We start from the raw sequence: 21,321 nt of genomic DNA, 5'->3' as shown, positions 1-21,321 counted from the left end.
TGCCCAAGGGCGAAATGATGTAATTGAAATAGAGATGTTGAAATAATAAATATGTACGTCTAATCGAAACTGATCTCCAAAGGGTACGTTCGACTAGCTCGAACAACACATAGTGGCCCTCGGCCCAAACTTAATAAAAGGTATGTTCGACCAAGCTCGAACAACATCTATCGACCCTCGGCCATGAACTAGTAAAAGGAAAGTTCGACCAGCTCAAACAACTCTTATTGGCCCACGGCCACTACCTAATCAAAGCTACGTTCAAACGGCTTGAATGACTCTTATTTAAACCACGGCTACAACTCTAACTTAAAGGTATGTTCGACCAGCTCGAACAACACCTATCAGCCCTAGGCCACGACAAACTTAAAAGTACGTTCGACCAGCTCTTGGCCAAGACGAACTTAAAGGTACGTTTGACCAGCTCAAACAACACTTATCGGCCCTCGATCACGACTCACTTAAAGGTATGATTCAACCATCTCAAACAATACCTATCGGCCCTCGGCCACGATTTAACTTAAAAGTATATTCAACTGACTCGATCAAAGGCCGATACGGCCCATGGCCACTCAACACCATGGCTATCGCAACTTAGAAGATAACAACGAAGAAAGGAAGTACAGAAGCAAAACACACGAGTACAGAAGTAAAAAAAACAAGAACAAAAACAAATATAAGAAAGGTACGTATAAAACAAGAACCAACTTTGATATTTAGATACAGAGTCTTTACAAAGGCGCTTGAAGACGCCAACAAAAATATATAAGAAGTTAAACAAAAACTAGTGGCCATCACCACCCCGGCCTCCGACGTCCTCTGCATCATCGTCTCGACTGTAAGCAGAGTCATACCAAGCATTATCCGCAAGCCGGTCCACACCCTCTTCCTTACCCTCCTCAAAATCAGGCTGATGCGTGGTGGGATCATAGTCACAGGCGAGTCGGGCCTCACGTCTAGCTGAGCTTCAGCGTGGATCCACTCCCCGTGCTGCTCTCGAGGAATATTAGGATACTCAGAGGCACTAAACGTAGAGGGTTGTACAAGCAGTTGGGCATTCTCGGCCTCAAGAACTGCAACTCGATCATGCAACTCGAAGTTCTCCTTACCCAACTCCCCAATTCTCTCCTCGAGCCTGGCCTCCTTAGCTTCGGTCGCAGATAAAATATTGTCCAACTCGGAACAAAGAGCCCTGTTCGCCAACTCCAAAACCGTTGTCTCCTTTCGAGCCTCCTATCGAGAGGACTCCGCCTCCTCGACCATCTGCTGCTTCTCGGTGACTTCCCCTATGAGAGTGTCAATCTCGAGCTGGCATCCGTCCAACTGGCTTCGTAGTTAAACCAGCTGATTTTGAAAGTCGCTGCATTAGGCCTCCATGCCCTTATTCAGTTCGAGCTCCTCTTTCTTTCTCCTCAACGCTCCCTCGAGAACGCTAAATCTCTCCACGGCCGCCATCAGCTCCTCATCTTTCTTTTTCAGCTCTTATCTCAAGGCTGGCACGTCTCCCTCCTCGCGAAGCCACCTCCGAACGTCCTGGTACTTCCCACGCTACTCCTCGTACTTACCCTTCAACTTCACATAAATTTCTTTCCGTCTCTTCTCCCTCAGAGCACTCTTAATTTCCAGAATGGCAGTTTGCAAATCAAAGAAAGGTGAAAGTTAAAACTTATAAACAAGTTAAGGCAAAGGAAAAAAATACAAAGGACAACCACACTTACCTTGATAGTGAGGCCGGCAATGTTCTTCGACAAAGTACTATCGGTAAAATTCTTGAGAGTCACGCGCTCGGCGTTGGAACAAAGAGGACCGAGAGTGGGAACCACCTCCTCGGTATTTCTCAGCAAATCTTGATCCATTGGAATCGTGATGGTCCTTAAGCCCCCCTCCATCCTCACCTCGATCTAAGTGAGCTCCTCATCAATTATCCTAAGATCATCATGGTCCATGTCGGAACCCGACTCATCATCCTCATCAACAATGTTCTTGCCTTTATCCTCATCGGCCGGAGAAGCATTCACTGATGACCTGGAATAAGAGGCATCCTCGTGCCCTACAAGCACGGAGTTGTCACCAGGCGTCCCCTCCACAACCTTCTCCTCCTTGGGATGCGAAAGCACGCCCTCATTAGCCTCTTCTAGTTGTGGGGCCTCAGAGGTTGCTCCAACATCATCCCCGTTGTGTATCATTGTCGTCTCCTGAATCGTGAACTCGTCCTCTGCTGAATCGACGGCCAAGGGAACTCCCCCTTCTACATCCACAACCTTTCTTTTGCGGGGCCTTAGGTCCTATCATGTGGAGAAACCTCGTTATCTTCATCGGTGAGTGAAAACGAGGGAGGAACGGGTGCAGCAACTGAGACGGGGGCGGAGGCGGAAGGCATAGCGACCCTTCTCCTCCTGAACGAGGGCACGGAAGCCCTGTTCCTTCTTGCAGTTCCCCTGACTGAACCTAGAAAAAAGTGTAAGAACTGAGTGCAACGGCACAAGCCAGTATGAATATGATAACGACCAGAAGAATGAGATTACCTATCGAGGGGAGGGCCGGCTTGAACTTCTGAAAGAAGCTCGACCAGTCACGAATCCTCACGGTGTAGGGGAGAACCTGCTTAACCCAGTAAGAAAGACGTGCTACCAAAGGAGGAGGACGACTAGTGGTTGTAGGAGAAGAAGGATTACTCGACCAACTTGGAATGAACAAAGTACTTAAAAGAGTAAAAGCAAAAAACACGAACACTTACGTGTATGGTTCCAGGACTCAGGGAAACCATTAACATTAGCCACAACGACCTTAGTCTTGACAAAGAAGTAGCCAAGCCAGAACTTCTAACTACCTTTATCATCCATCTTCACCGCCAAACATTTTCCCCGACGATGTCAAAGGTTCAACATCATCCCTCTATAGAAGCTAGGCGCGAACAGATGCACCAAATATCGCATCATGACCTCGACCCTGGCAAGTTCGGCAAACTTTGATAGCATATTGATGACCTTGTAAACATAGGGAGCGAGCTGAGCAAAGCAAACATTGTAATGGCGGAAAAACTTCTCCACCAGTGGGAGGAGGGAAAACGAGTAGCAGATGGAGAACGGGTAGGCATAGAGAGCACAATAACCAGCAGGGGCGGATCTACCTTATGAGGTAGGGGTGCAATGCCACCTGCTCGCTTCGCTAAAATTCTTACTATGTACATAATATCTCTGTGAAGAAACGCATATATGGATAGAGTGGCACCCAGAAGTCATAAAGTGGGAGCGGGTACCATTGGTTCAGCCTTCCCTTTGAAGGCTTTCCTTGGCCTCATGGATGCAAGTTTGATTCCCTGTTGGAGCAGCTCCTTTGATTTTTCCTTTTTTCTACTTATTAAGATTTTCTTTATTTTCAGTTGAGCCCTAGGGCCTCACCTCTTTTTCTTCTTTTTCGATTCTTTCCCTCATTTTCTTCCTGTTATTACTTGCTAAGTCTCTCTTCTTCATTTTTTTAACTTTCAATCCTCATTTTGTTTCTATCATTATACCTTACTTTATGAACAATTATTTTCTATAGGTAATATGAATTGATTTTAATTAGCATACAATTTCTTTATTTTTAATGAAACAATATTAATTTATATATTGGAATATAATTTGAGCAATATCTTCTATTGGGTTTTGAAAAAAGAAATTAAATGGCTTGATTAATAGTCGTTTTGAGTCGAATATCATAGGTTGAATGTTGAAGATTTTTCTTTGAAAATAATTATCATATAACTCAATAATTAAGATGGAAAAATAAATAAAGAACAATACAAGTAAATTAATCTAGTCAAACAAAGAATATATAGTATAGTTAAGCTACTATTTAAGCAAATATTTATATTTGAGGCGCTCTTTCATGAAATGTTATTTTTCTTTTGCATTTTTATTTAGAATATGTTTAAATTAAGCGTTAAAAATTTGAACTAAAATCGAACTTATTTGCTTTGTGAATGAAAGGCCTATTCAAATTAACCAAAAACTAACCGAACCGACCCATTATTCCTAATCTGTCTTTGGAGCTACTGACATGTATACTGTATGCATAATATGCTGGCACCCGCAACCTTCAAAACCAGGACGGTGAACGTGCACTTCGTCCTCACCAACGGGGATTAATTCTACAGGTTGGGAAGTCCAAACTTGGCTTTGAATTCAGCCAAGCGCCTAGACGTCATCGATGATTGAAATTTTCCGGTCATCACATCCGGCGGCCATTAAAAATCGGATCTAGCATCGGGGTTACGAGGTTGATCTCCTCCACTGAAGGAAGAGCTTCATCCTCAGCGGTGGCGACGACATCTTCCTCATGAACAGGAAATACGACAGCCAAAAGGATGGGGTTGTTATCCTCATTCATAGCAGAAGGAGTGTTAGACATGGTTACGGCGTATGAAGAAAGTGAAGAAAGTGAAACTAGATATATGAAAAAATGGTACGAAGCAAGGGAGGGAAATTCGAAAGAGAATCCAAAGTTTGTAAAGTTTGGGTTCTAGTAAAATAAGCCATATTTATAGAGATAAAGGCACCGAACCCGAAACGGTTCATCATGATTGACACAAGAATCGAAGTGGCAGAGCCAATCAAAAGTCGTACGTGAATCGAGGCGACACTTTGGGAACATGCATCATCATGACGAGTGACGTCATGACGTCACTTCTTTTCTTGGATCAGACGGTTCCAGCAAGTCACCCAGGAAAATTGGGAGTTTGAAATATGTAGTCCACGGAAAGCCACGTCGCATGTTTGCTGCGAGGACCACGACCGTTGATATCCGCTCATTGAACTCACCCACGAGGACGACCTCAACAAGCGGAGGGTCTAACTGTATGAGCTAAAAATTATCACAATTATACATGGGCCTAGTCGATATTAAGAAAGCCTTCACAGGTCTCTATGTGCTATCGATTCAGTTAATCTAGATCGATGTCATGAGGTCGAGATGACTCAACAGAGGACGAAGAGAAGGACGAGCATTCTCATCAGAGAAGCAGTAACGGCTATTTTTAGAAATAAGGCCCTCTAGAGAATATTCCAGCGAATATACTTCCTCTGTTGTACTATTTAGGGTTTGTGGCCCATGTACCCTTATAAATAGAATGATATATAGGTAAAGAGGAGATTGGACACTCATTGTAAAAGACAATACATTGACATTCTCTAAAGATTCTTACTTTATCATTAACATACAAAATACACCTTTTCTTCAGATCTTTATCTATCTTTTCTCCCACGATCCAAGGAGGATCCGAATATTCAAAGGCTTATCATCATATATCCTTGTCAGAAGGAATATCAAAGAATCTCACCCTTTTCGGGTGATTCATATGCATTTATTTACATAAATACCATTTATTATTATTTACTGCCATTTAATGCTACCTTCTTTGTTCTTGGATCATTGAATATAGCATTATTATCGCTATTTATTGCTACTCAAATAATATCCGTGACATCCCACTACAAAATCGGTTAATCTATTTTTAGGATATTAATATTGGCTAAGATTAACTCTATTTTATTAGAAAATCTAATTGTTTAAACCTAGATCTAAATTTTGAGTCAAACACTAAGCCCGAGAGCAAATGAAGAGACATTGGGGTCAATATATCATTTATGTAGTTTAATGAGCACTAATTACGAAGCACCATAGGTCTACAATATTTAAGAAAAGTTTAAATGTCCAATTAATATGGCTAATGTTTCAACTCATAGGACCGCAGGTCTTGAATAGTAGGCCACCAAAGTAAGAGTACCCTATTTCTCTTCATTCTTGCCACATGCACATATTAATTGAGATTATTGGATTCGAGAGTTAAGATTTTTGTTTGAGTAAATTGATCTACGTAAAGGTAAATTGATTTACGTACTTTATAAATAACTTTTGTTTAATATTGGGCTTAATTTTTTTGATATATTATTCTTTCTCCTTTTCACCCAATATATAACACAGGATTGTATATAAAATATGTTAATGAGCACTTTGATTTTCTTAGTTAAGATATATTTTTAGAAGATGATTACTTATATATTTCTTTCTAGGAGTATTTTAGGAGAATCGTGGGTACGACAGAAATACCGAATTAATTTGATTCGGTTCGGTTCGGAATTCAATTTTTTAAATTTTATACCTCTTCCCTACTCATAATACCAAGAATTGAATCTTACCAAGGCATCTAATTGGTTGTGAGGAATAAGGCAATGCTTCGGAGGCTCCTTGTCGATGTGACGATCGCACATAGTATTCTTCTTCAAAACATCAACCAATTTGTTGCAAATAAGACTGTAGGCAAAAAGGCCATCAAGAAACCCCAAATATTCTTCTAGAGTGCCAAATCTCCCGTGAAGTTTGCAGATTAGATAGGTTTAGTAACAGCTACTCAATTTTTTTAAATTTTTATTTGGTTTACCCTATGTGTACTTGTATTACATATGAACTAAAATCCATCTAAGCCAAAACGAAGTGATAACGTCCAACTCTAGTCCTAACAAGGATAAGCGATTGCTGAAAATATAATTCGGTCTAAAAGTTCGGAGTCGAACTAAGGTTTCACTATAATTGTTCGATATCACTAAGAAAACAAGCTCGAACAATTACTTAAGTTATAAATATTAAGATTTTTATGTCTAACTAATTAACTAACAAATTAAAGTTGTAGATTAACGACTAGGGATACTAAGGGTTGGAGACAAGATTGGAAAAGCCTAGAGTTATGGTTTTCCCAACTGTCGGAATCCTTCCCGCCACGTCTCCTACAATTTCGCCTAAGTATTCTCTACTGATCATGAGCACTCGACTTATCGTAATTCTCTCTCGAGAAACTACAATAATTTACTTGTCATATTCTCTCGAATTACGCTAGCTCACACTTTTTCACCGCTTACTATGATCACGTCAAAACTTTATTATCTCTAATCCTACTTTTAAACCCGCTGTATTGATCTCTCATATACCTTGGGAGTGATGTTGTTCGACAAAAACCTAAATATGCACTCTTTCTCAAGCAATACATAATAAATAGGTACAATCAATTGATGGGCATTCAATCAACAGCAATAAACACGTAATTGAACAAGTAGGGATATTCACAAGGCAAAATTATATTAAAACGTAACAAGAATTCATCGTTCAATAGGTTCCATCAAACCCTAGATGAGAAAGTTTAGCTACTCATAAATATACTAACAATCATGATAATAATTGAAAGCATTAAAATACAGATTAAGGGAAAACGGAAGAGAAAACTCTTTGTGATTCATTGCTTCCAAGTGTTCCTATAGCTTTCTTGCCTCTCCAATCAATCTCTCCCCTAAAAACTAAGTTTAGGAGGTATTTATAAGGTAGGGCTGAGGTCTACACGTCCAAACATAATGAAGAAATAAAAGTGCTCGGATAAACATCGTCGGCGCAGGGCATTTTCAAAGGCACCAACATTACTCTGTGAGGCATTGTCAGAGGAGCCAATATTTTCCCGCAAGGCACTGTCAGAGGCGCCAATGACAGTGCCCTGGACAAAGCCTTGCACTGTCTATGGCCATGACTTTTCATTGTCTTGCACGTCTTCTTTTATTTCTCCATTTTGTAGCTTTGAACTACCATTTCGTGCAACTTTTCTCCACGTCATGTCCAAGCATTCCTACATGTAAAATACTCTATTAAGCTCAATTGTCCCACAAATTAGCATCCAAACAACAAGCAAACAGGATAAATAACGTCAAAATATATGGAATTATAGCATGACATCACGAAGCCTTTTGTATTGCGCTTTAAGAATGATTCTTTTTCCGTTTTATTGCTCAAGGCATGAAAACCATCAATATCAATCTTATTTTGAAGTTTATCTTATTTGTACTCGTAACATCAAAATTAATATAACTATAAATTATACCTACTTAACTAAATATAATTCTTTATCGCATATTCAGATGATATTCAATCATTTCGAGTTTAACTACGAGGTCACAAAAATAAGGTCACTTCATAATTTTGAGCTTCCACTTTTTTCCCGTTAAATTTTTTTTTATACGGCTGACAGACACACGTTTTAGTAATATATGAAATTAATAAAAATTAGTATTAATTCACATGGAATACACGTGCAATGTACGTGACTAGATAATAGTAATATAAAAACATATCTTATTATAGTAAGATATATTTTGATATTATCTGATTCTACTATAATAACAATCAAGTGTGTCCATTCTAAACAAGTTATATATATGAATTATTGTTGTTCAGGTCGTTCGCTCCAATGAAATTCGTCTAAATATTATTAAAAAAATAAACTTTTCTATCACTACAAGTTCTCTATATTTGCTATTAACATAAGAAAAGAAAAAACACTCCGACTACTTATTAACCTTCCACCCTAATGTTCGATCTTCACACCCTCTATATATATCAAGGGTTATGTTCTCGGTAAGCTGAATCAGCATCATGTCCTACCTAATCACCTCGTTCAAATACTTCTTAGGTCTGCCTCTACCTCTCCTCGATCCCACCAAGGCCAACTTCTCACACCTCCTCACTGGGACATCTGCTTTTCACCACTTTTTATGCTCGAGCCATCTAAGTCTTCCCGCATTTTATCTTCTTTTGGGGCCACTCTCACGTTGTCCCGAATAACGTCATTCGTAGTTGAAAAATATAAGTAGTTATTTGTTTGTCTTGTTTTAAGCTATTTTTATTTTGGCAAGTGAGTAGGACTCCGCAACAACTACTACTAATGACTAAAAATAAAACTTGAAAAAGTAGTGTCAAAATGAGATCAAATAATCCAAGTTATTGATATAGAACCAAAGATAGTCGCAGTCGCCAGCTAAGATTCACTATGTATAGTCATTGAAGAAAGGTTGGCAAATACAGTTTGATCGCCAAGAGCCATCCATTGACTTAAGTGACACTGCGACTGCTTTATTAACTACTCCCTATAAAAACCTCAATATCTCGTGCTTATACCAGGCCACCAATTTCTTCCTTGTTTGTTTAGTACAATGGCCATGAAACCCGTGAAATACTGTGTGGTAAGTAAGTTCATTTATGTTTGTTGAATGGTATTTTCATTAATTGTTTGAAATGGTTGTTGAACTCACAGGTGGATGCCTTCACTGACGCAGCATTCAAAGGGAACCCAGCAGCCGTTTGCTTATTAGAAGAAGAAAAAGATGACAAATGGTTACAGTCTGTTGCTGCTGAGTTCAATATCTCTGAAACTTGTTATCTCACTCCACTTACCCTATCTAATGTAGCTAACCCCACATTTGGCCTTCGTTGGTTCACTCCAGTTACTGAGGTCAGCCTATCTTGCTCTCTTTCAATTTCAAAACAACTGTTACTCAATTCTCCTTAGCTTTAAATTTATTCCGCTGTCTTATTTAACACTAGGAAGGCAGTATGAATTACCCTCCGATCCTTTCTACTTGATCAATTTGTCTAAAGTTATTAATTAGCAAACAAATTTGGACTTCTTCCTGAAAATTTGAGGCAATACAATATGCAAAGCCCTTTTACTTATTGATGTTTGGAGCTCATCTTTCTGATAATTTGTTATTGGAAAAATGGAAATCCATAAGTTTGAAAGTGTTTATTGAAATGAATAAAAGAGCAGTAGTATCTGTTTTGAAAAAGCTAAACTCAGTATCTGTTCCCTGCTTATATTTCCTTCTGATCGAGTGCAAGTAATTCACTTTTTAGCAGGGAATTTCATTTGTGCTTTGCAGGTAGATATATGTGGACATGCAACGCTAGCAGCTGCACACTTTCTATTTGCCTATGGCTTTGTTAAAACTGATACGATTGAGTTTTCAACAAAGTCAGGAATTTTAGCTGCCAAAAGAGTAGCAGAAGCCAAAGCTTCAAATTCTCAGGACGATTGGCCAACAGGTTACTCAATTGAATTGGATTTTCCTGTTGTCCAAGTAGCCGAGACGAATTCTGCTGATATTGCTGCAATTTCTAAAAGCTTGAATGGTGCATCTGTGGTTGAGATCAATGAGACATCTCAGGGCTATTATGTTGTACGTATTATTTACCTTTTATATTTCCACTAGTGCATAAAGATAAAAATTCATGCAAGTCTCCTTTACAAAGGTACAAACATGAAGGAAATTGCTTTCAATCCTAGGACAAGGCATCGTAGGCAAAGTTTAATTAAAATTATCCCTTCCTAGGGATATGAAGAAAATTTAGTTTTTGCAGATATTGCTCCCGTCAGGAGAGGCAGTGGCGGAATGCCAACCTCAGTTTGCTCAAATAATGAATTTCCCTGGCAGAGGAATAGTAATAACTGGACCTGCTCCAAAGGGTTCTGACTTTGATTTCTATAGTCGCTGCTTCTGGCCAAAGTTCGGAATCAATGAGGTAACTGCCAGAACTTGGTATACAGTAATAGTATTGTGTACAATCAGATCAGATCATAGTCAATGAAAAGGGTAGTGCTGAATTTGCACAACCTATAGAATTAAGCCAATATATACTGTTGATATTATTTATCATACCCTCGACAACTACAGATCTGTATGTTGGTATAGCTCATGCTTCTTAGATATCTCACCTGTTCATATTTTTGTTTTTTCAAACAAAACTTTTCAGGATCCTGTTTGTGGAAGTGCTCATTGTGCTTTGACTCCTTATTGGCATAAAAAGCTTGGCAAATGTGACTTTGTTGCTTTATCGGTATTTCCTCTTTTCTACCAACTTCCCCCATCCCCTCCGGTGCAGGGGCGGAGCCAATGAAGAAGTTACGGGTTTATCTGAACCCAGTAACTTTGGCTTAGGCTCTGTATATGTGTTAAAAATCCAGCTAAATAAGTTTAAATCCTAGATCCGCCTCTACTCTAGTGGGCACGAAAAAGCACAAGCTGAAATTCTTATTCATGTGTTTGTGCAATCTGGTACTTATACTAACCACAGTTGTTCTCTTTCCCCTATTTGACTATTGTTTTGTGGTTCAGGCCTCACCTAGAGGTGGCGTTATTAACGTGCATCTAGACGAGGAGAATCAGAGGGTATTTCTGAGAGGGAAAGTTGCTGCTGTCATGGAAGGTTCTCTTCTAGTTTAATGTACGAGTGGAAATCCATGATTTTTATTCATCGGACGGATACTATCATAAATTTAATAAAGTGGTGCAAGTACGTGTATTCTATATTGGTTTTTCCTATGTATTTCACTCTGAATTTTAGAGTATTCTTCTCTTTTTGTAAGTTCCAGTGTGTTGAAAAACAACAATTTCAGATATCAGAATAAAATGCTTGAAATTAATAGTAGCAAAGACTGCATATCTTACAACATTTCATAAGTAAATTCAAACTATGTAATTAAAAACAAAACCAGGGTATATTGTCTTGCTTTAGGTTAATTTCAACTCAAGTTACTAGCAGTTGTAAAGTTGAAATTGGAACATGTGGTGTTGTATACCAAAACTGATGAACTAAACCCTAATCTCTGTTGTCTCAAATCAAATTGCAATAGATTGTCCTCCATTTGATGTCCCCCGATTATAATAGATGTCTTAGTCTTAACCCCACCATCTAAAAATCCTAAACACCAAACATTAACACCATCTCGAAATATCCTAACCATTGAATTTGATCCGAATATCCTCCAAAACACATCATCACCGTGCATCACGAGATCAACGGTCGGCACGGCTGGTCCCACCCTAGTCTCCATTACCTCATCTGCATTATAACAAACCTTAAATGGTTCCACAGGATTTGTTACTGTGAGGTTGAGCTTAGTTGATTGATTTACAAATGTCTCGGTTAACGCTTTGTAGATGCTACTATGTAGTAAGGTGTATGGAGTTACGGTGCTCAGCTTGGTCCCACCGAAACCATGTTCATCAACGGCTAGGATCTTCCGGTTCAGTTGTACAGTAACACCGTTGACTTTTATGGAAGTCAAATTAATGAAATAGTCACTCTGAACCGGGTTCAAAAGAAGTGGGGTGAACCGGAGGGTTTTTGAGAGGTCAATTTCAGGCAGAAAGTAATACGGTCCAGGTGTACCGAAGAAAGCCACTCCAGGAGCCGAAGGCGAACCGGATAGACATAGCGCAAAAGTGCGTGAAGATGAAAAGGCAGTGCTAACCTGTAAAGATGATTTCAAGATTTTAAATCAATCCATATGGAATATGAAGATAAATTCATCTATATCTCCTGTGCATATTCACGTTAATTTCCTAAAAAAAAACTTTTTACAACTTATTATAGTTAATAAGTTGCACAAATTAATATAGAATTACAACTTATTATAGTTAAATATATTTAGATATTATCTGAATTTTTTTACATAACAACAACTATATCTCAATCCTAAACATATTATATGAATTATCATTGTCCAAGTTGCTCCAATTAAACCCGTCTAGTCCTATTTTATAAGAAAATTAGTTTTTCTGTCACGTATATTTTTTATTGACATAGTAATCTATTATAAGACTGAAATATTCCTTACAAAATAACCTAAAATAAATACATAGAGGTTAAGAAAAAAACTTTTAGTACGTACATACCTGATATGCATTGTAGTATTCATTATAAGACGTACTTTAAGAATAAAATGAAATATTAAAGTTAAAAAACAGGAGACATTGGATACAGTCTAACCTGTGCGGTGAGTGAGAATCTGGACCGGCCTAAACCGGCCAAACCGGTTACACCTTTCGTAAGGCCTTTCAACAAAGACGACTTAGAGCAAGATAACAAGAACTCAGAAAAACTCCTGAGCTGACCCGGATTCCGACCGTCAGTGACCGGCAACGCAAGCGAGTCAACAATAGCCTTTCCGGTCGACGATTTGTGTGTTACAGAATTTAAAGGAGAGAGCGTACAGGGATTATTAGAACAATCAGGGCTAGGAGAGTGAAAACACTTGGCACAAGCGCGTGAGCCAAGAGCAGAGCACAAAGGGGAATCACAGTAGAGGGTTCGGTAAGTAGAGGAAATGTAGTTATTACTGGAACAATCAACCCAACTGAAAGAAGCGCCCAAATCAAGAAGGAGATTTGTGAGGTTTGGAGGGGTTTTGAGGTAAACTGAGAGTGAGTAGAGACGAGTTGCATGGTCTTTGGTAATGGGTGCTAAAACGGCTGAAAAGGAAGTAGAAATGAGGAGAGAAGAAGCAAAGAAGAAAAGGGTGACGCTGATGAGTTTATTGGGAAGCATTTTTCTGTGAAGAAGTTGGCATTCTAACATTTTTTTGGGGGGGGAGGGCAAAGTGAGCACCAGATCAAAGGAAAATTCAGTATTTAAAGTTCTAACATTTGAGGTTTTTAACGTTAACTGTCTACTATAATTTTAAAATTTATTAAAATTTTAGTAATTTTTCGAATACATATACACCTTTTGTGTCAGTTTATGTGATGTACGTTTTCTTTCTGTCATTCCAAAAAAAATAATGTTTAAAAATAATTTGATTTTAAATTTTTATTTATCTTTAATAAAAAAAATTATAGTCATACAAATATTTATATCTTGTTTGAATTATAATTTTTAAATATCTTTCTTTTCTTCTTAAACTATGTAGTAAGTTAAACAACATCACATAAAATAGACGGAGGGAGAGATTTCAAATCATTAACTGCTACAAACGGCAAGGATTTAGGCAGTTGGACCTGGTAAATCCAGCCCGGCATTTGATGAGAGTGTTGGAGTACAACTGTACAAGTAATGACTTTTGTTGGAGAACATAGGCTGAGTTTTAGCAACTGGACAATGATGAGCTAAACTAACGACGCTAAATCTTCTGTGGCAGTGATGCAGACAGCAGATATATACAGACATTTACTTTTTGTTGTTTGTATAAAATTGGATAAGGACAGATGTTTTTTATGTTTATCAGAATACCATTTATAGCTGTATCTCTGGACAAATTAGGTGTTTGACATCAACAAAATTGACAATATTTACGAACAAAACCCTGGATCACTTGGAGCATTTAAGTTGCTTGTCTACTAAGAATGCTGTTGAGAGTTGGCACAATATGGGAGTTAATATTATGTGTCGGGTTTACACTTCCAAACAGATCCTGTGTGAATATGATTGAGGAAATTAAACTAGTTAGCATTAAAAAATTTACACCGTATACTTATTTTTGTGCGATTAAGAGAAAGACGTGAAATGGTGATGACCATATTATCAAACAGCATCTCAAGTCTTTGAGTAATGTCCTTCTTCGGACCTTACATGAATGCGGAAGGCATAGTTGTCCTAACACCAAGCCATATTCAAATCAAAGTGAAATTAGGTAGGTAAGGTAAGGCGAGGACATGAACGATTTTGTGAAGGATGCCATCATTATCAGAAAGGGTACACGTCACCTTCAATTTCTGTTGTCATGCTACTAAATTCGTTTCTTATAGCTATTTCATATTTGTATAATATTTCTATATTTGTTGTTGCTATTTCACCATTAAATTTTTTATTGCTTCTTAAGGTATCTACACTTTCTCTAGTTAAATTTTGTAACCATAATTTTACCGTTCCTATGAGTGTTCTTTCTATATATCCTGGTGTTTCTGTCATTCCTATTTTATTATCTACCAATTGTTTAGATACATATCCTATCCATAGTTGGATTGTTTTATTTATGTCTGCTACGCAATCTAAATCTAAAAAGTTATATTGTTCTGATATTGGTTTTGGTGTCCATTTTTTATTTAATCTACTATCCCATAGTGTATTATATCTATCATGTTGTTCATAATTAGCTGTATAATAATTTGGGTATAATCCTTTTGGATTTTTTACACCTGATGTACTAGGTTTTTCATCCATATTTACATCTCCTGTATTTACTTCTACATTTTTTGTTTTTTCTATACTTTCTAAAAGTTCTGTATATGTTTCACTTATTTCGCTTGATTCTGACTCTTGGTCATCTATATTATTATCTATTTCTTCAATTCTGAGAGTTTCTTCTGTTTGTAATATTTGTTTAAGTATTTTATCTGTAAGTATTTCTTGTGAGAAGAGAAGAGAGAGGAGAGAGAAGCCCTTGGCCTGAAGATGTAGCCTATTTTATTTCATAATCGAAAGACTTATTTATAATATTACAAAATGACTTTTACTATTCATGAACGTCCTTTACTGTTCATGAATCTGACTCTTGACTCTTATTATTCATGAACGACCTTTACTGTTCATGAAAACTGACTATTGACTCTTACTATTCATGAACGACCTTTACTGTTCATGAAAACTGACTCTTACTATTACTATTTACTTTACGACTTTTACAAAAAATAAAATAACATAAAGAAAAGAAAGGAATCTAATATCTCTTTCATATTATTTTGTCTGCCATATTTCTTTGTCTAGCTTGTCGTCTTCTTCTTCAGTAATCTTCTTCTTGTTTATTCCAGTTGTACGTCTGGAACAATATTATCTTCTCCTTTGCATTTTGAGCATATGTGATCTGGATATTTGTGACTGATTAACTTGCAATATCTTGTTAATAATTCTGGAGAAATAAAATTTGTCCTTATAGCTCTTGTGGTTGTAGATTGTTCTGGCTTCAAAAGACTTAAGACCCATTGTCTTAATTCTTCCATATCTGGTTCTCGTATTTCTCTGCAGTTTGAATATATCATTGTCTGTTCTCTTGAATAATAACTCCAAATAGCATTCTGGTTTAGGTAGTTGTTTGCTAGTTCATTTAGTATAGTGGATATTCCGATAATCCTTTTATTTGCATAAAAGTCTGGAATATTTATTTTTTCTATCTCTTCTTGTTCTTCTATTTTTTCCGGTACTAGCATTTCCCTTGTAAGTCCGATCTTGATAACTTGTATGATGGGTTTTATTTCTTCATATAGTATCTCTGCTGTAGCTGAATAGAATCGTATATAGAATAGTGTTCCTTTGGTTATTCTTTTGTACTGCATAAATGCTCTGTATACTTCTGGTATGGTAGCTATTTCTTGTCCTGTCTGTGTATATACTGTATCTAGTAATCCGTAATTGTAGCAAGTGGCTACTAGTTTTGCATTTGTATTTGGTAATGCTATTAGTTTATTATATCCTGTTAGATAATGAGTAATATAATCTTCATCTGGATTTTGGGTAGTTTGGGATCTTGGATTTTTGTTTAGGAAGTTTTGTATTTTATATATGTTGTCTATATATGTACGGGTTATATGGTTGTATGTCTTTTTGGCTTGGTTTAGGCTTTCTTTGTAGGTGTTTATCTGTGGTGGTAGGAATATTTCTTTCTGGGTATTTTGGATATTTTTCTGTATGAATGGTTTTGAAAATAGATTGTTCATATTTGTATTTGTATATCTAGGTTTAATTTCTTCCTTCTTCTTTGCAGATAAACTGCTAGCTGTGCTACTTCCTGCAACTGCATTTAACAAACTGTTATGAGTTTTTAGGTGTTTCTCAACGTCACCTTCTAGCTCTGGAATTTTAGAGACTTTCGATCGTCTTATCTCCGCATTTTTCAAGTCATGCTGCTGACCACTAGCTGTTTTCTTTAATATATGTATCTCTTCTTCTATGCTTTCCACTTTTTTACAAAGTGTAGTCATAGCTAAGAGTATATTTTTCATTGTATTATCTGGTTCAGTTTGGGTAGCTTTGTCTTGATAAGTAATCTGCAACAACATTCTTGTTAGTAGTGATTATTTCAATTGTAAATGTAAAATTTAATATATTTAATACCAGTCTGCGTATTTCTTTTGTTGTAACTGAATCTTGTACTTTTCTGGTTATCCACCATTTAACTTGGGTGTTATCTGTTCTTACAATAAATCTGTTATAGACTATATATGGTTCAAATGCTAATAAACATTTATATAATGCAAATAATTCTTTTCTATTTATTTCCCATCTTTCTTGTGGTTCAGTATAAGATCCTGAATAATATCTGCAATGATGTTCTATTTTTTCTTTATCATATTTATATTTAAGAACTCCTCCATAACTATGATTACTCGAATCTGTTTCTACAATATAAGTAAATTTCTTATTTTCATCTGGGAAGTATAGTTTTGGTAGTTTTTTACACAATATTTTGATCTTTCTTATTTGTTCCTTATCTTTTTCATCAAATCCATATTCTACATCCTTTTTTAGTTTTTTCTGTAGAGGTTTTAGGTTTTCTGCTAATTTAGGTATATATTCTCTTACTTGGTTTACTAGTCCTAAAAATGATTGTAATTTTTTTTTTGTATCTATGTTTTCATCAAGATTGATTATTTTTTGTACTATATATGTTTGCATTTTTATTTCATTTTTATCTATTTGTATACCTAAAAATTCTATCTGATTCTTCATAATTTCTGCTTTGGTTTTGCTTAAGCTTATGCCAGAGTTTTCTACAATATGTATGAATTTTTCTAATAATCTTATATGTTCATCTTGTGTTCTTGAATATAGTAGTATATCATCTATATATACTATACAATTTTCTAGTTGGTTAAAATAATTGTCCATAAAATGTTGGTATCTTCCTGGTGCATTTTTATATCCAAATGGTAAAACATTCCATTCATAAAATCCTTGTGGTACTGTAAATGCTGTTAGTTTTTTAGATTCATCTTCTAGTTTTAGATGGTAAAATCCTGATTTACAATCAAATTTACTGAAGTAATTATATCCTTGGATTTGTCTTATTTTTAATATCTTATTAGGTATTGGGTAATTATATGTTTTAGTTTTTGCATTTAAGTTTCGGTAATCTATAACCATTCTACTTTTTCCTCTTTTTTGTTCACTATGTTTATTTACTATAAATGCTGGACTTGTATGTTTACTATTACTTTCTTGTATGTAATTGTTATCTAATAATTCTTTTATATGCATTTTGAGTTCTGCTAAGTCATCAAAGTTATATTTTAAAGGTTTTTGTGTTATTATGCTGTTTTCTTCTATTAATTCTATTTTTATTTTTGTTTTATGTTTATTCCAACCTTTTAGAGGGTTATCATTATATAATTTTTTTAATTCATTCTGGATTATTTTTACTTTGTCTATTGTAAATATAATAATTTCTAATTGAGTAGTTGTATTTTTACTTATATTTTCTAGTTTTTGTGTGATTTTTTCACTTCCTTTTATCCATTCTGTATTTTTTCTTTGTTTATTATTTACTCTTTTTGCTCCTACTTTGTTTTTACATGGTGTGGTAAACCACCAGTGTGTCCTTGTTATTATATGTGGGTATAGTTTATCTAAAAATGGCATTCCTAGTAATATATCTTTTGTAGTGAATTCAAAGTTATATATTTTTTCTATAGTTAATATTTTATCCCATATTTGTATTTTTATATTCTTGGCTCTGTAGTTAATCATACTACCTTCATTATTAAATCCTGTTACTACCATAGGTGTTTTTAATTTTTCCCATTTATCTGTTGGTAAACAATTATATTTACATATGTTAGCTTCTGCTCCTGTATCTATCATTGGTGTATAGTATCTATTATAATATCCTTCTACTATGATTTTTGCGAGTATATATATTTTCATTCTTCTGTTCTTTTTATTATTATTTTCTTATCTTTGTATGTTATGGTTAATTGTTTATCTCCTAGATTGTATGGTTTTACTTTTTCTAACCATTTTATTCCTAATGTAATATTTTCGTTTTCGTTTTCTTGATATATTTTAAATTGTATTATCAAAGGTATTCCTCCAATAATTATTTCTTTTTCTGTTATTTCTTCATTTATTATTAATTCCTTGGGTAATTCAGGGCATAGTTGTTCAGTAGTTATTATTTCAGTTTCTGTTACTAATTCTCTTGTGATATAATTTTCTTCTTGACCTGTATTTATTAATATTTGATATTTTCTTTGTTCCATGATTCCAGTTATATAGTAATGGTATGGATTTATTTTTTCTTTTGTGTTTCTTATTAAGTTTTTTGGGATTATATATTCCCTTCTTGATGTACTTATCCTTGATGATGTTGGTGTTTCATAAGTTAATTGGTTCGGTATACTTGATGTACTTAATCTTTCTTTTACTATTTCTAAGTCTTCTTCCATGTCAATTTCTTTATAACTATATTCATTATTATCAATAACTGTAACTATTCTTTCAAATGGATTTTCTATTTTTATTTTATTAATTTTATTTTTTGCTGCTATTTTATGTTTTGTTGTTAAAACGTATAAGTTTTTACATCTAGCTGTAAATATCTTACTTCCAGGTGTTAATTCTATTCCTGACATTTTTCAGTATAATACTAATGATTTATCTATATTCCTATCGTTTATTGCTATTGAATAATTGGCACTTATTATGAATTTAAATTTTTGGTATATAAGATTTCCTTTTATTGCACTTATTATGCTTTTTTCTATAGGTTGGATTATTCTATCATCTGCTAAATATATTTTATAGGGGTATCTATTCCTTCTCTAAAATATGCTTTTATTAATATTTCAGTTCCTCCTAGGTGTACATATTTAATTGGATTTTTTGCCTTTATATCTTGTATTTCTTTATTTATTATTATTTTGTTTATTATTGGTATTTTGGCTTTTCCTTTTGTATATTTACAGTCAATTATATGTTCTTTTTGGCTAACTACGTAGTATTCTTCTTTTTGTCTTTTGAACCAATTTTTTATTGTAGGTACTTCAAATATTTTTTCGACACTGAGGTCTAATTCTTTTCCTTTTATTTGTTCAAATATACTATTATCAAATATAATCTTTTGTTCTGAGGATTCTTCATCTTTATATTCTTCTCGTGTTATTATTTTTATTTCTTTTTCAGTCATTAGGTTTCATCATCTTCTTTAGTTATTTCATCTCCTATTTCATCTTCTATATCTGATATTTCATATACACTATCTTCACTATCTAGTTCATAGTCTATATATTCCATTTGCATATATTCTTCATCATCAATTATGATTTCAGTTATTTGTTTTTTCTTTAAGTTTCTAGGTGCTTTACAGTCTTTAGCTATATGTCCTAATTTTCCACAGTTATAACAAGTACATTCTGTTAATTTCTTTTTTGGTCTAAATGGTCTTTTATTCTGATAATTTTTTACATAATATCTTTTTCTTGGTTTTTTATTTTTATATTTTGACTTGTATTTATTATATTTCTTTGTTTTCCATTTTTTATTATAATATTTATCTGTACATCCAAATTGTGGCGCTGTTTTATTTTTACAACATCTTAAGTTTTTTATTAATATTTTTTCCATTTTTGTTTCTTCTTTATATTTTTCACATAATTGTACAAACCATTGTTATAGAAATTTTAAGATTTTTGTTAAGGAAATGATTTTAAGAATGAGATTTGCTAACATATTTGTGGGTTGGATAATGAAGTGTATTACTTCAACAAGTTACAGATTTAACATTAATGGTGAAGCAACTAGATGGGCAACAAGGAGATTAAGGCAGGGTGACCTGTTATCACCATATTTATTTTTGATTTGTGCTTAAGATTTATCACTCTCTTAAAAATAGACCTAGTGTATTCCATTTACTTTTTGCGGATAATTCTTTAATCTTATGTTCAGCTGATACTCAAAATGCTAGTACTAGTGTAGATATATTGAGGTTATATGCATAATATTCTGGTCAAGTAATTAATGTAGAAAAATCTGCCATTTATTTTAGTAAGAATACCGTAGAGAGTGAGAAAGATGATAGTTTTTTAATATTGGGACAAAGCCAAGGAAATGATATGGAACTCGGATTACCTGCAGTAATAGAAAGATCTAAGAAAAAAATTAATGTTTGCTTTTATTAAGGATAGAGTGCGGACTAAGATAAAAGGATGGAAAGGGGTGTTTCTAAGGTAGTATGATTAACTACAGAGCCAAGAATATAAAAATACAAATATGGGATAAAATATTAACTATCAAAGGTACTCCTCCAATAATTATTTCTTTTTCTGTTATTTCTTCATTTATTATTAATTCCTTGGGTAATTCAGGGCATAGTTGTTCAGTAGTTATTATTTCAGTTTCTGTTACTAATTCTCTTGTGATATAATTTTCTTCTTGACCTGTATTTATTAATATTTGATATTTTCTTTGTTCCATGATTCCAGTTATATAGTAATGGTATGGATTTATTTTTTCTTTTGTGTTTGTGTTAGGTTGACTGCAAAATTGGGATAAAAAGAATTTGAAATGAGCTACCGGCAAAGCGAGGCAACTTGTCAGTCAAACAGAAAGTCCATCATATTCCAAAAACATTGAGAAGTCTACAACGTACGTTTTGGGATACAAACTATTGTTCGGCCCATCTTGATCCAACTCATTTCAGTTCAAGTAACTTTTATGACTTGTCCAAATTTAGCCCAACCCACTCATTTGACACCCCTA

General features: G+C 34.9%; 3 protein-coding genes across 3 annotated transcripts; 1 reads left to right on the top strand and 2 right to left on the bottom strand.

The window, feature by feature from the left end:
• Positions 1–8,880: 8,880 nt before the first annotated feature.
• On the top strand, positions 8,881–11,262 carry LOC107784429 (uncharacterized). The gene is made up of 6 exons (XM_016605561.2): positions 8,881–9,038; positions 9,110–9,307; positions 9,735–10,031; positions 10,213–10,374; positions 10,606–10,689; positions 10,968–11,262. The coding sequence occupies exons 1-6, from the start codon at positions 9,009–9,011 to the stop codon at positions 11,073–11,075; spliced, it is 879 nt and encodes a 292-aa protein (XP_016461047.1). The 5' UTR covers positions 8,881–9,008; the 3' UTR covers positions 11,076–11,262.
• A 16-nt stretch (positions 11,263–11,278) lies between these two features.
• LOC107784428 (putative aspartic proteinase GIP1) lies at positions 11,279–13,296 on the bottom strand. Its single transcript, XM_016605560.2, has 2 exons — positions 12,625–13,296; positions 11,279–12,106 (listed from the first exon to the last, which is right to left on the bottom strand). Exons 1-2 carry the CDS (start codon positions 13,210–13,212, stop codon positions 11,375–11,377), a joined length of 1,320 nt encoding a protein of 439 aa, XP_016461046.1. The 5' UTR covers positions 13,213–13,296; the 3' UTR covers positions 11,279–11,374.
• Positions 13,297–14,166: 870 nt separating this feature from the next.
• Positions 14,167–16,547, bottom strand: LOC142173507 (uncharacterized). Its single transcript, XM_075239112.1, has 2 exons — positions 15,549–16,547; positions 14,167–14,226 (listed from the first exon to the last, which is right to left on the bottom strand). The coding sequence occupies exons 1-2, from the start codon at positions 16,545–16,547 to the stop codon at positions 14,167–14,169; spliced, it is 1,059 nt and encodes a 352-aa protein (XP_075095213.1).
• Positions 16,548–21,321: the final 4,774 nt, after the last annotated feature.

The sequence above is a fragment of the Nicotiana tabacum genome, chromosome 19 (assembly GCF_000715075.1).
Source record: "Nicotiana tabacum cultivar K326 chromosome 19, ASM71507v2, whole genome shotgun sequence".
Classification (NCBI taxonomy): domain Eukaryota; kingdom Viridiplantae; phylum Streptophyta; class Magnoliopsida; order Solanales; family Solanaceae; genus Nicotiana; species Nicotiana tabacum.
Note: the sequence above shows the minus strand (reverse complement) of the source record. Positions and strands in the feature narration are given on the sequence as shown.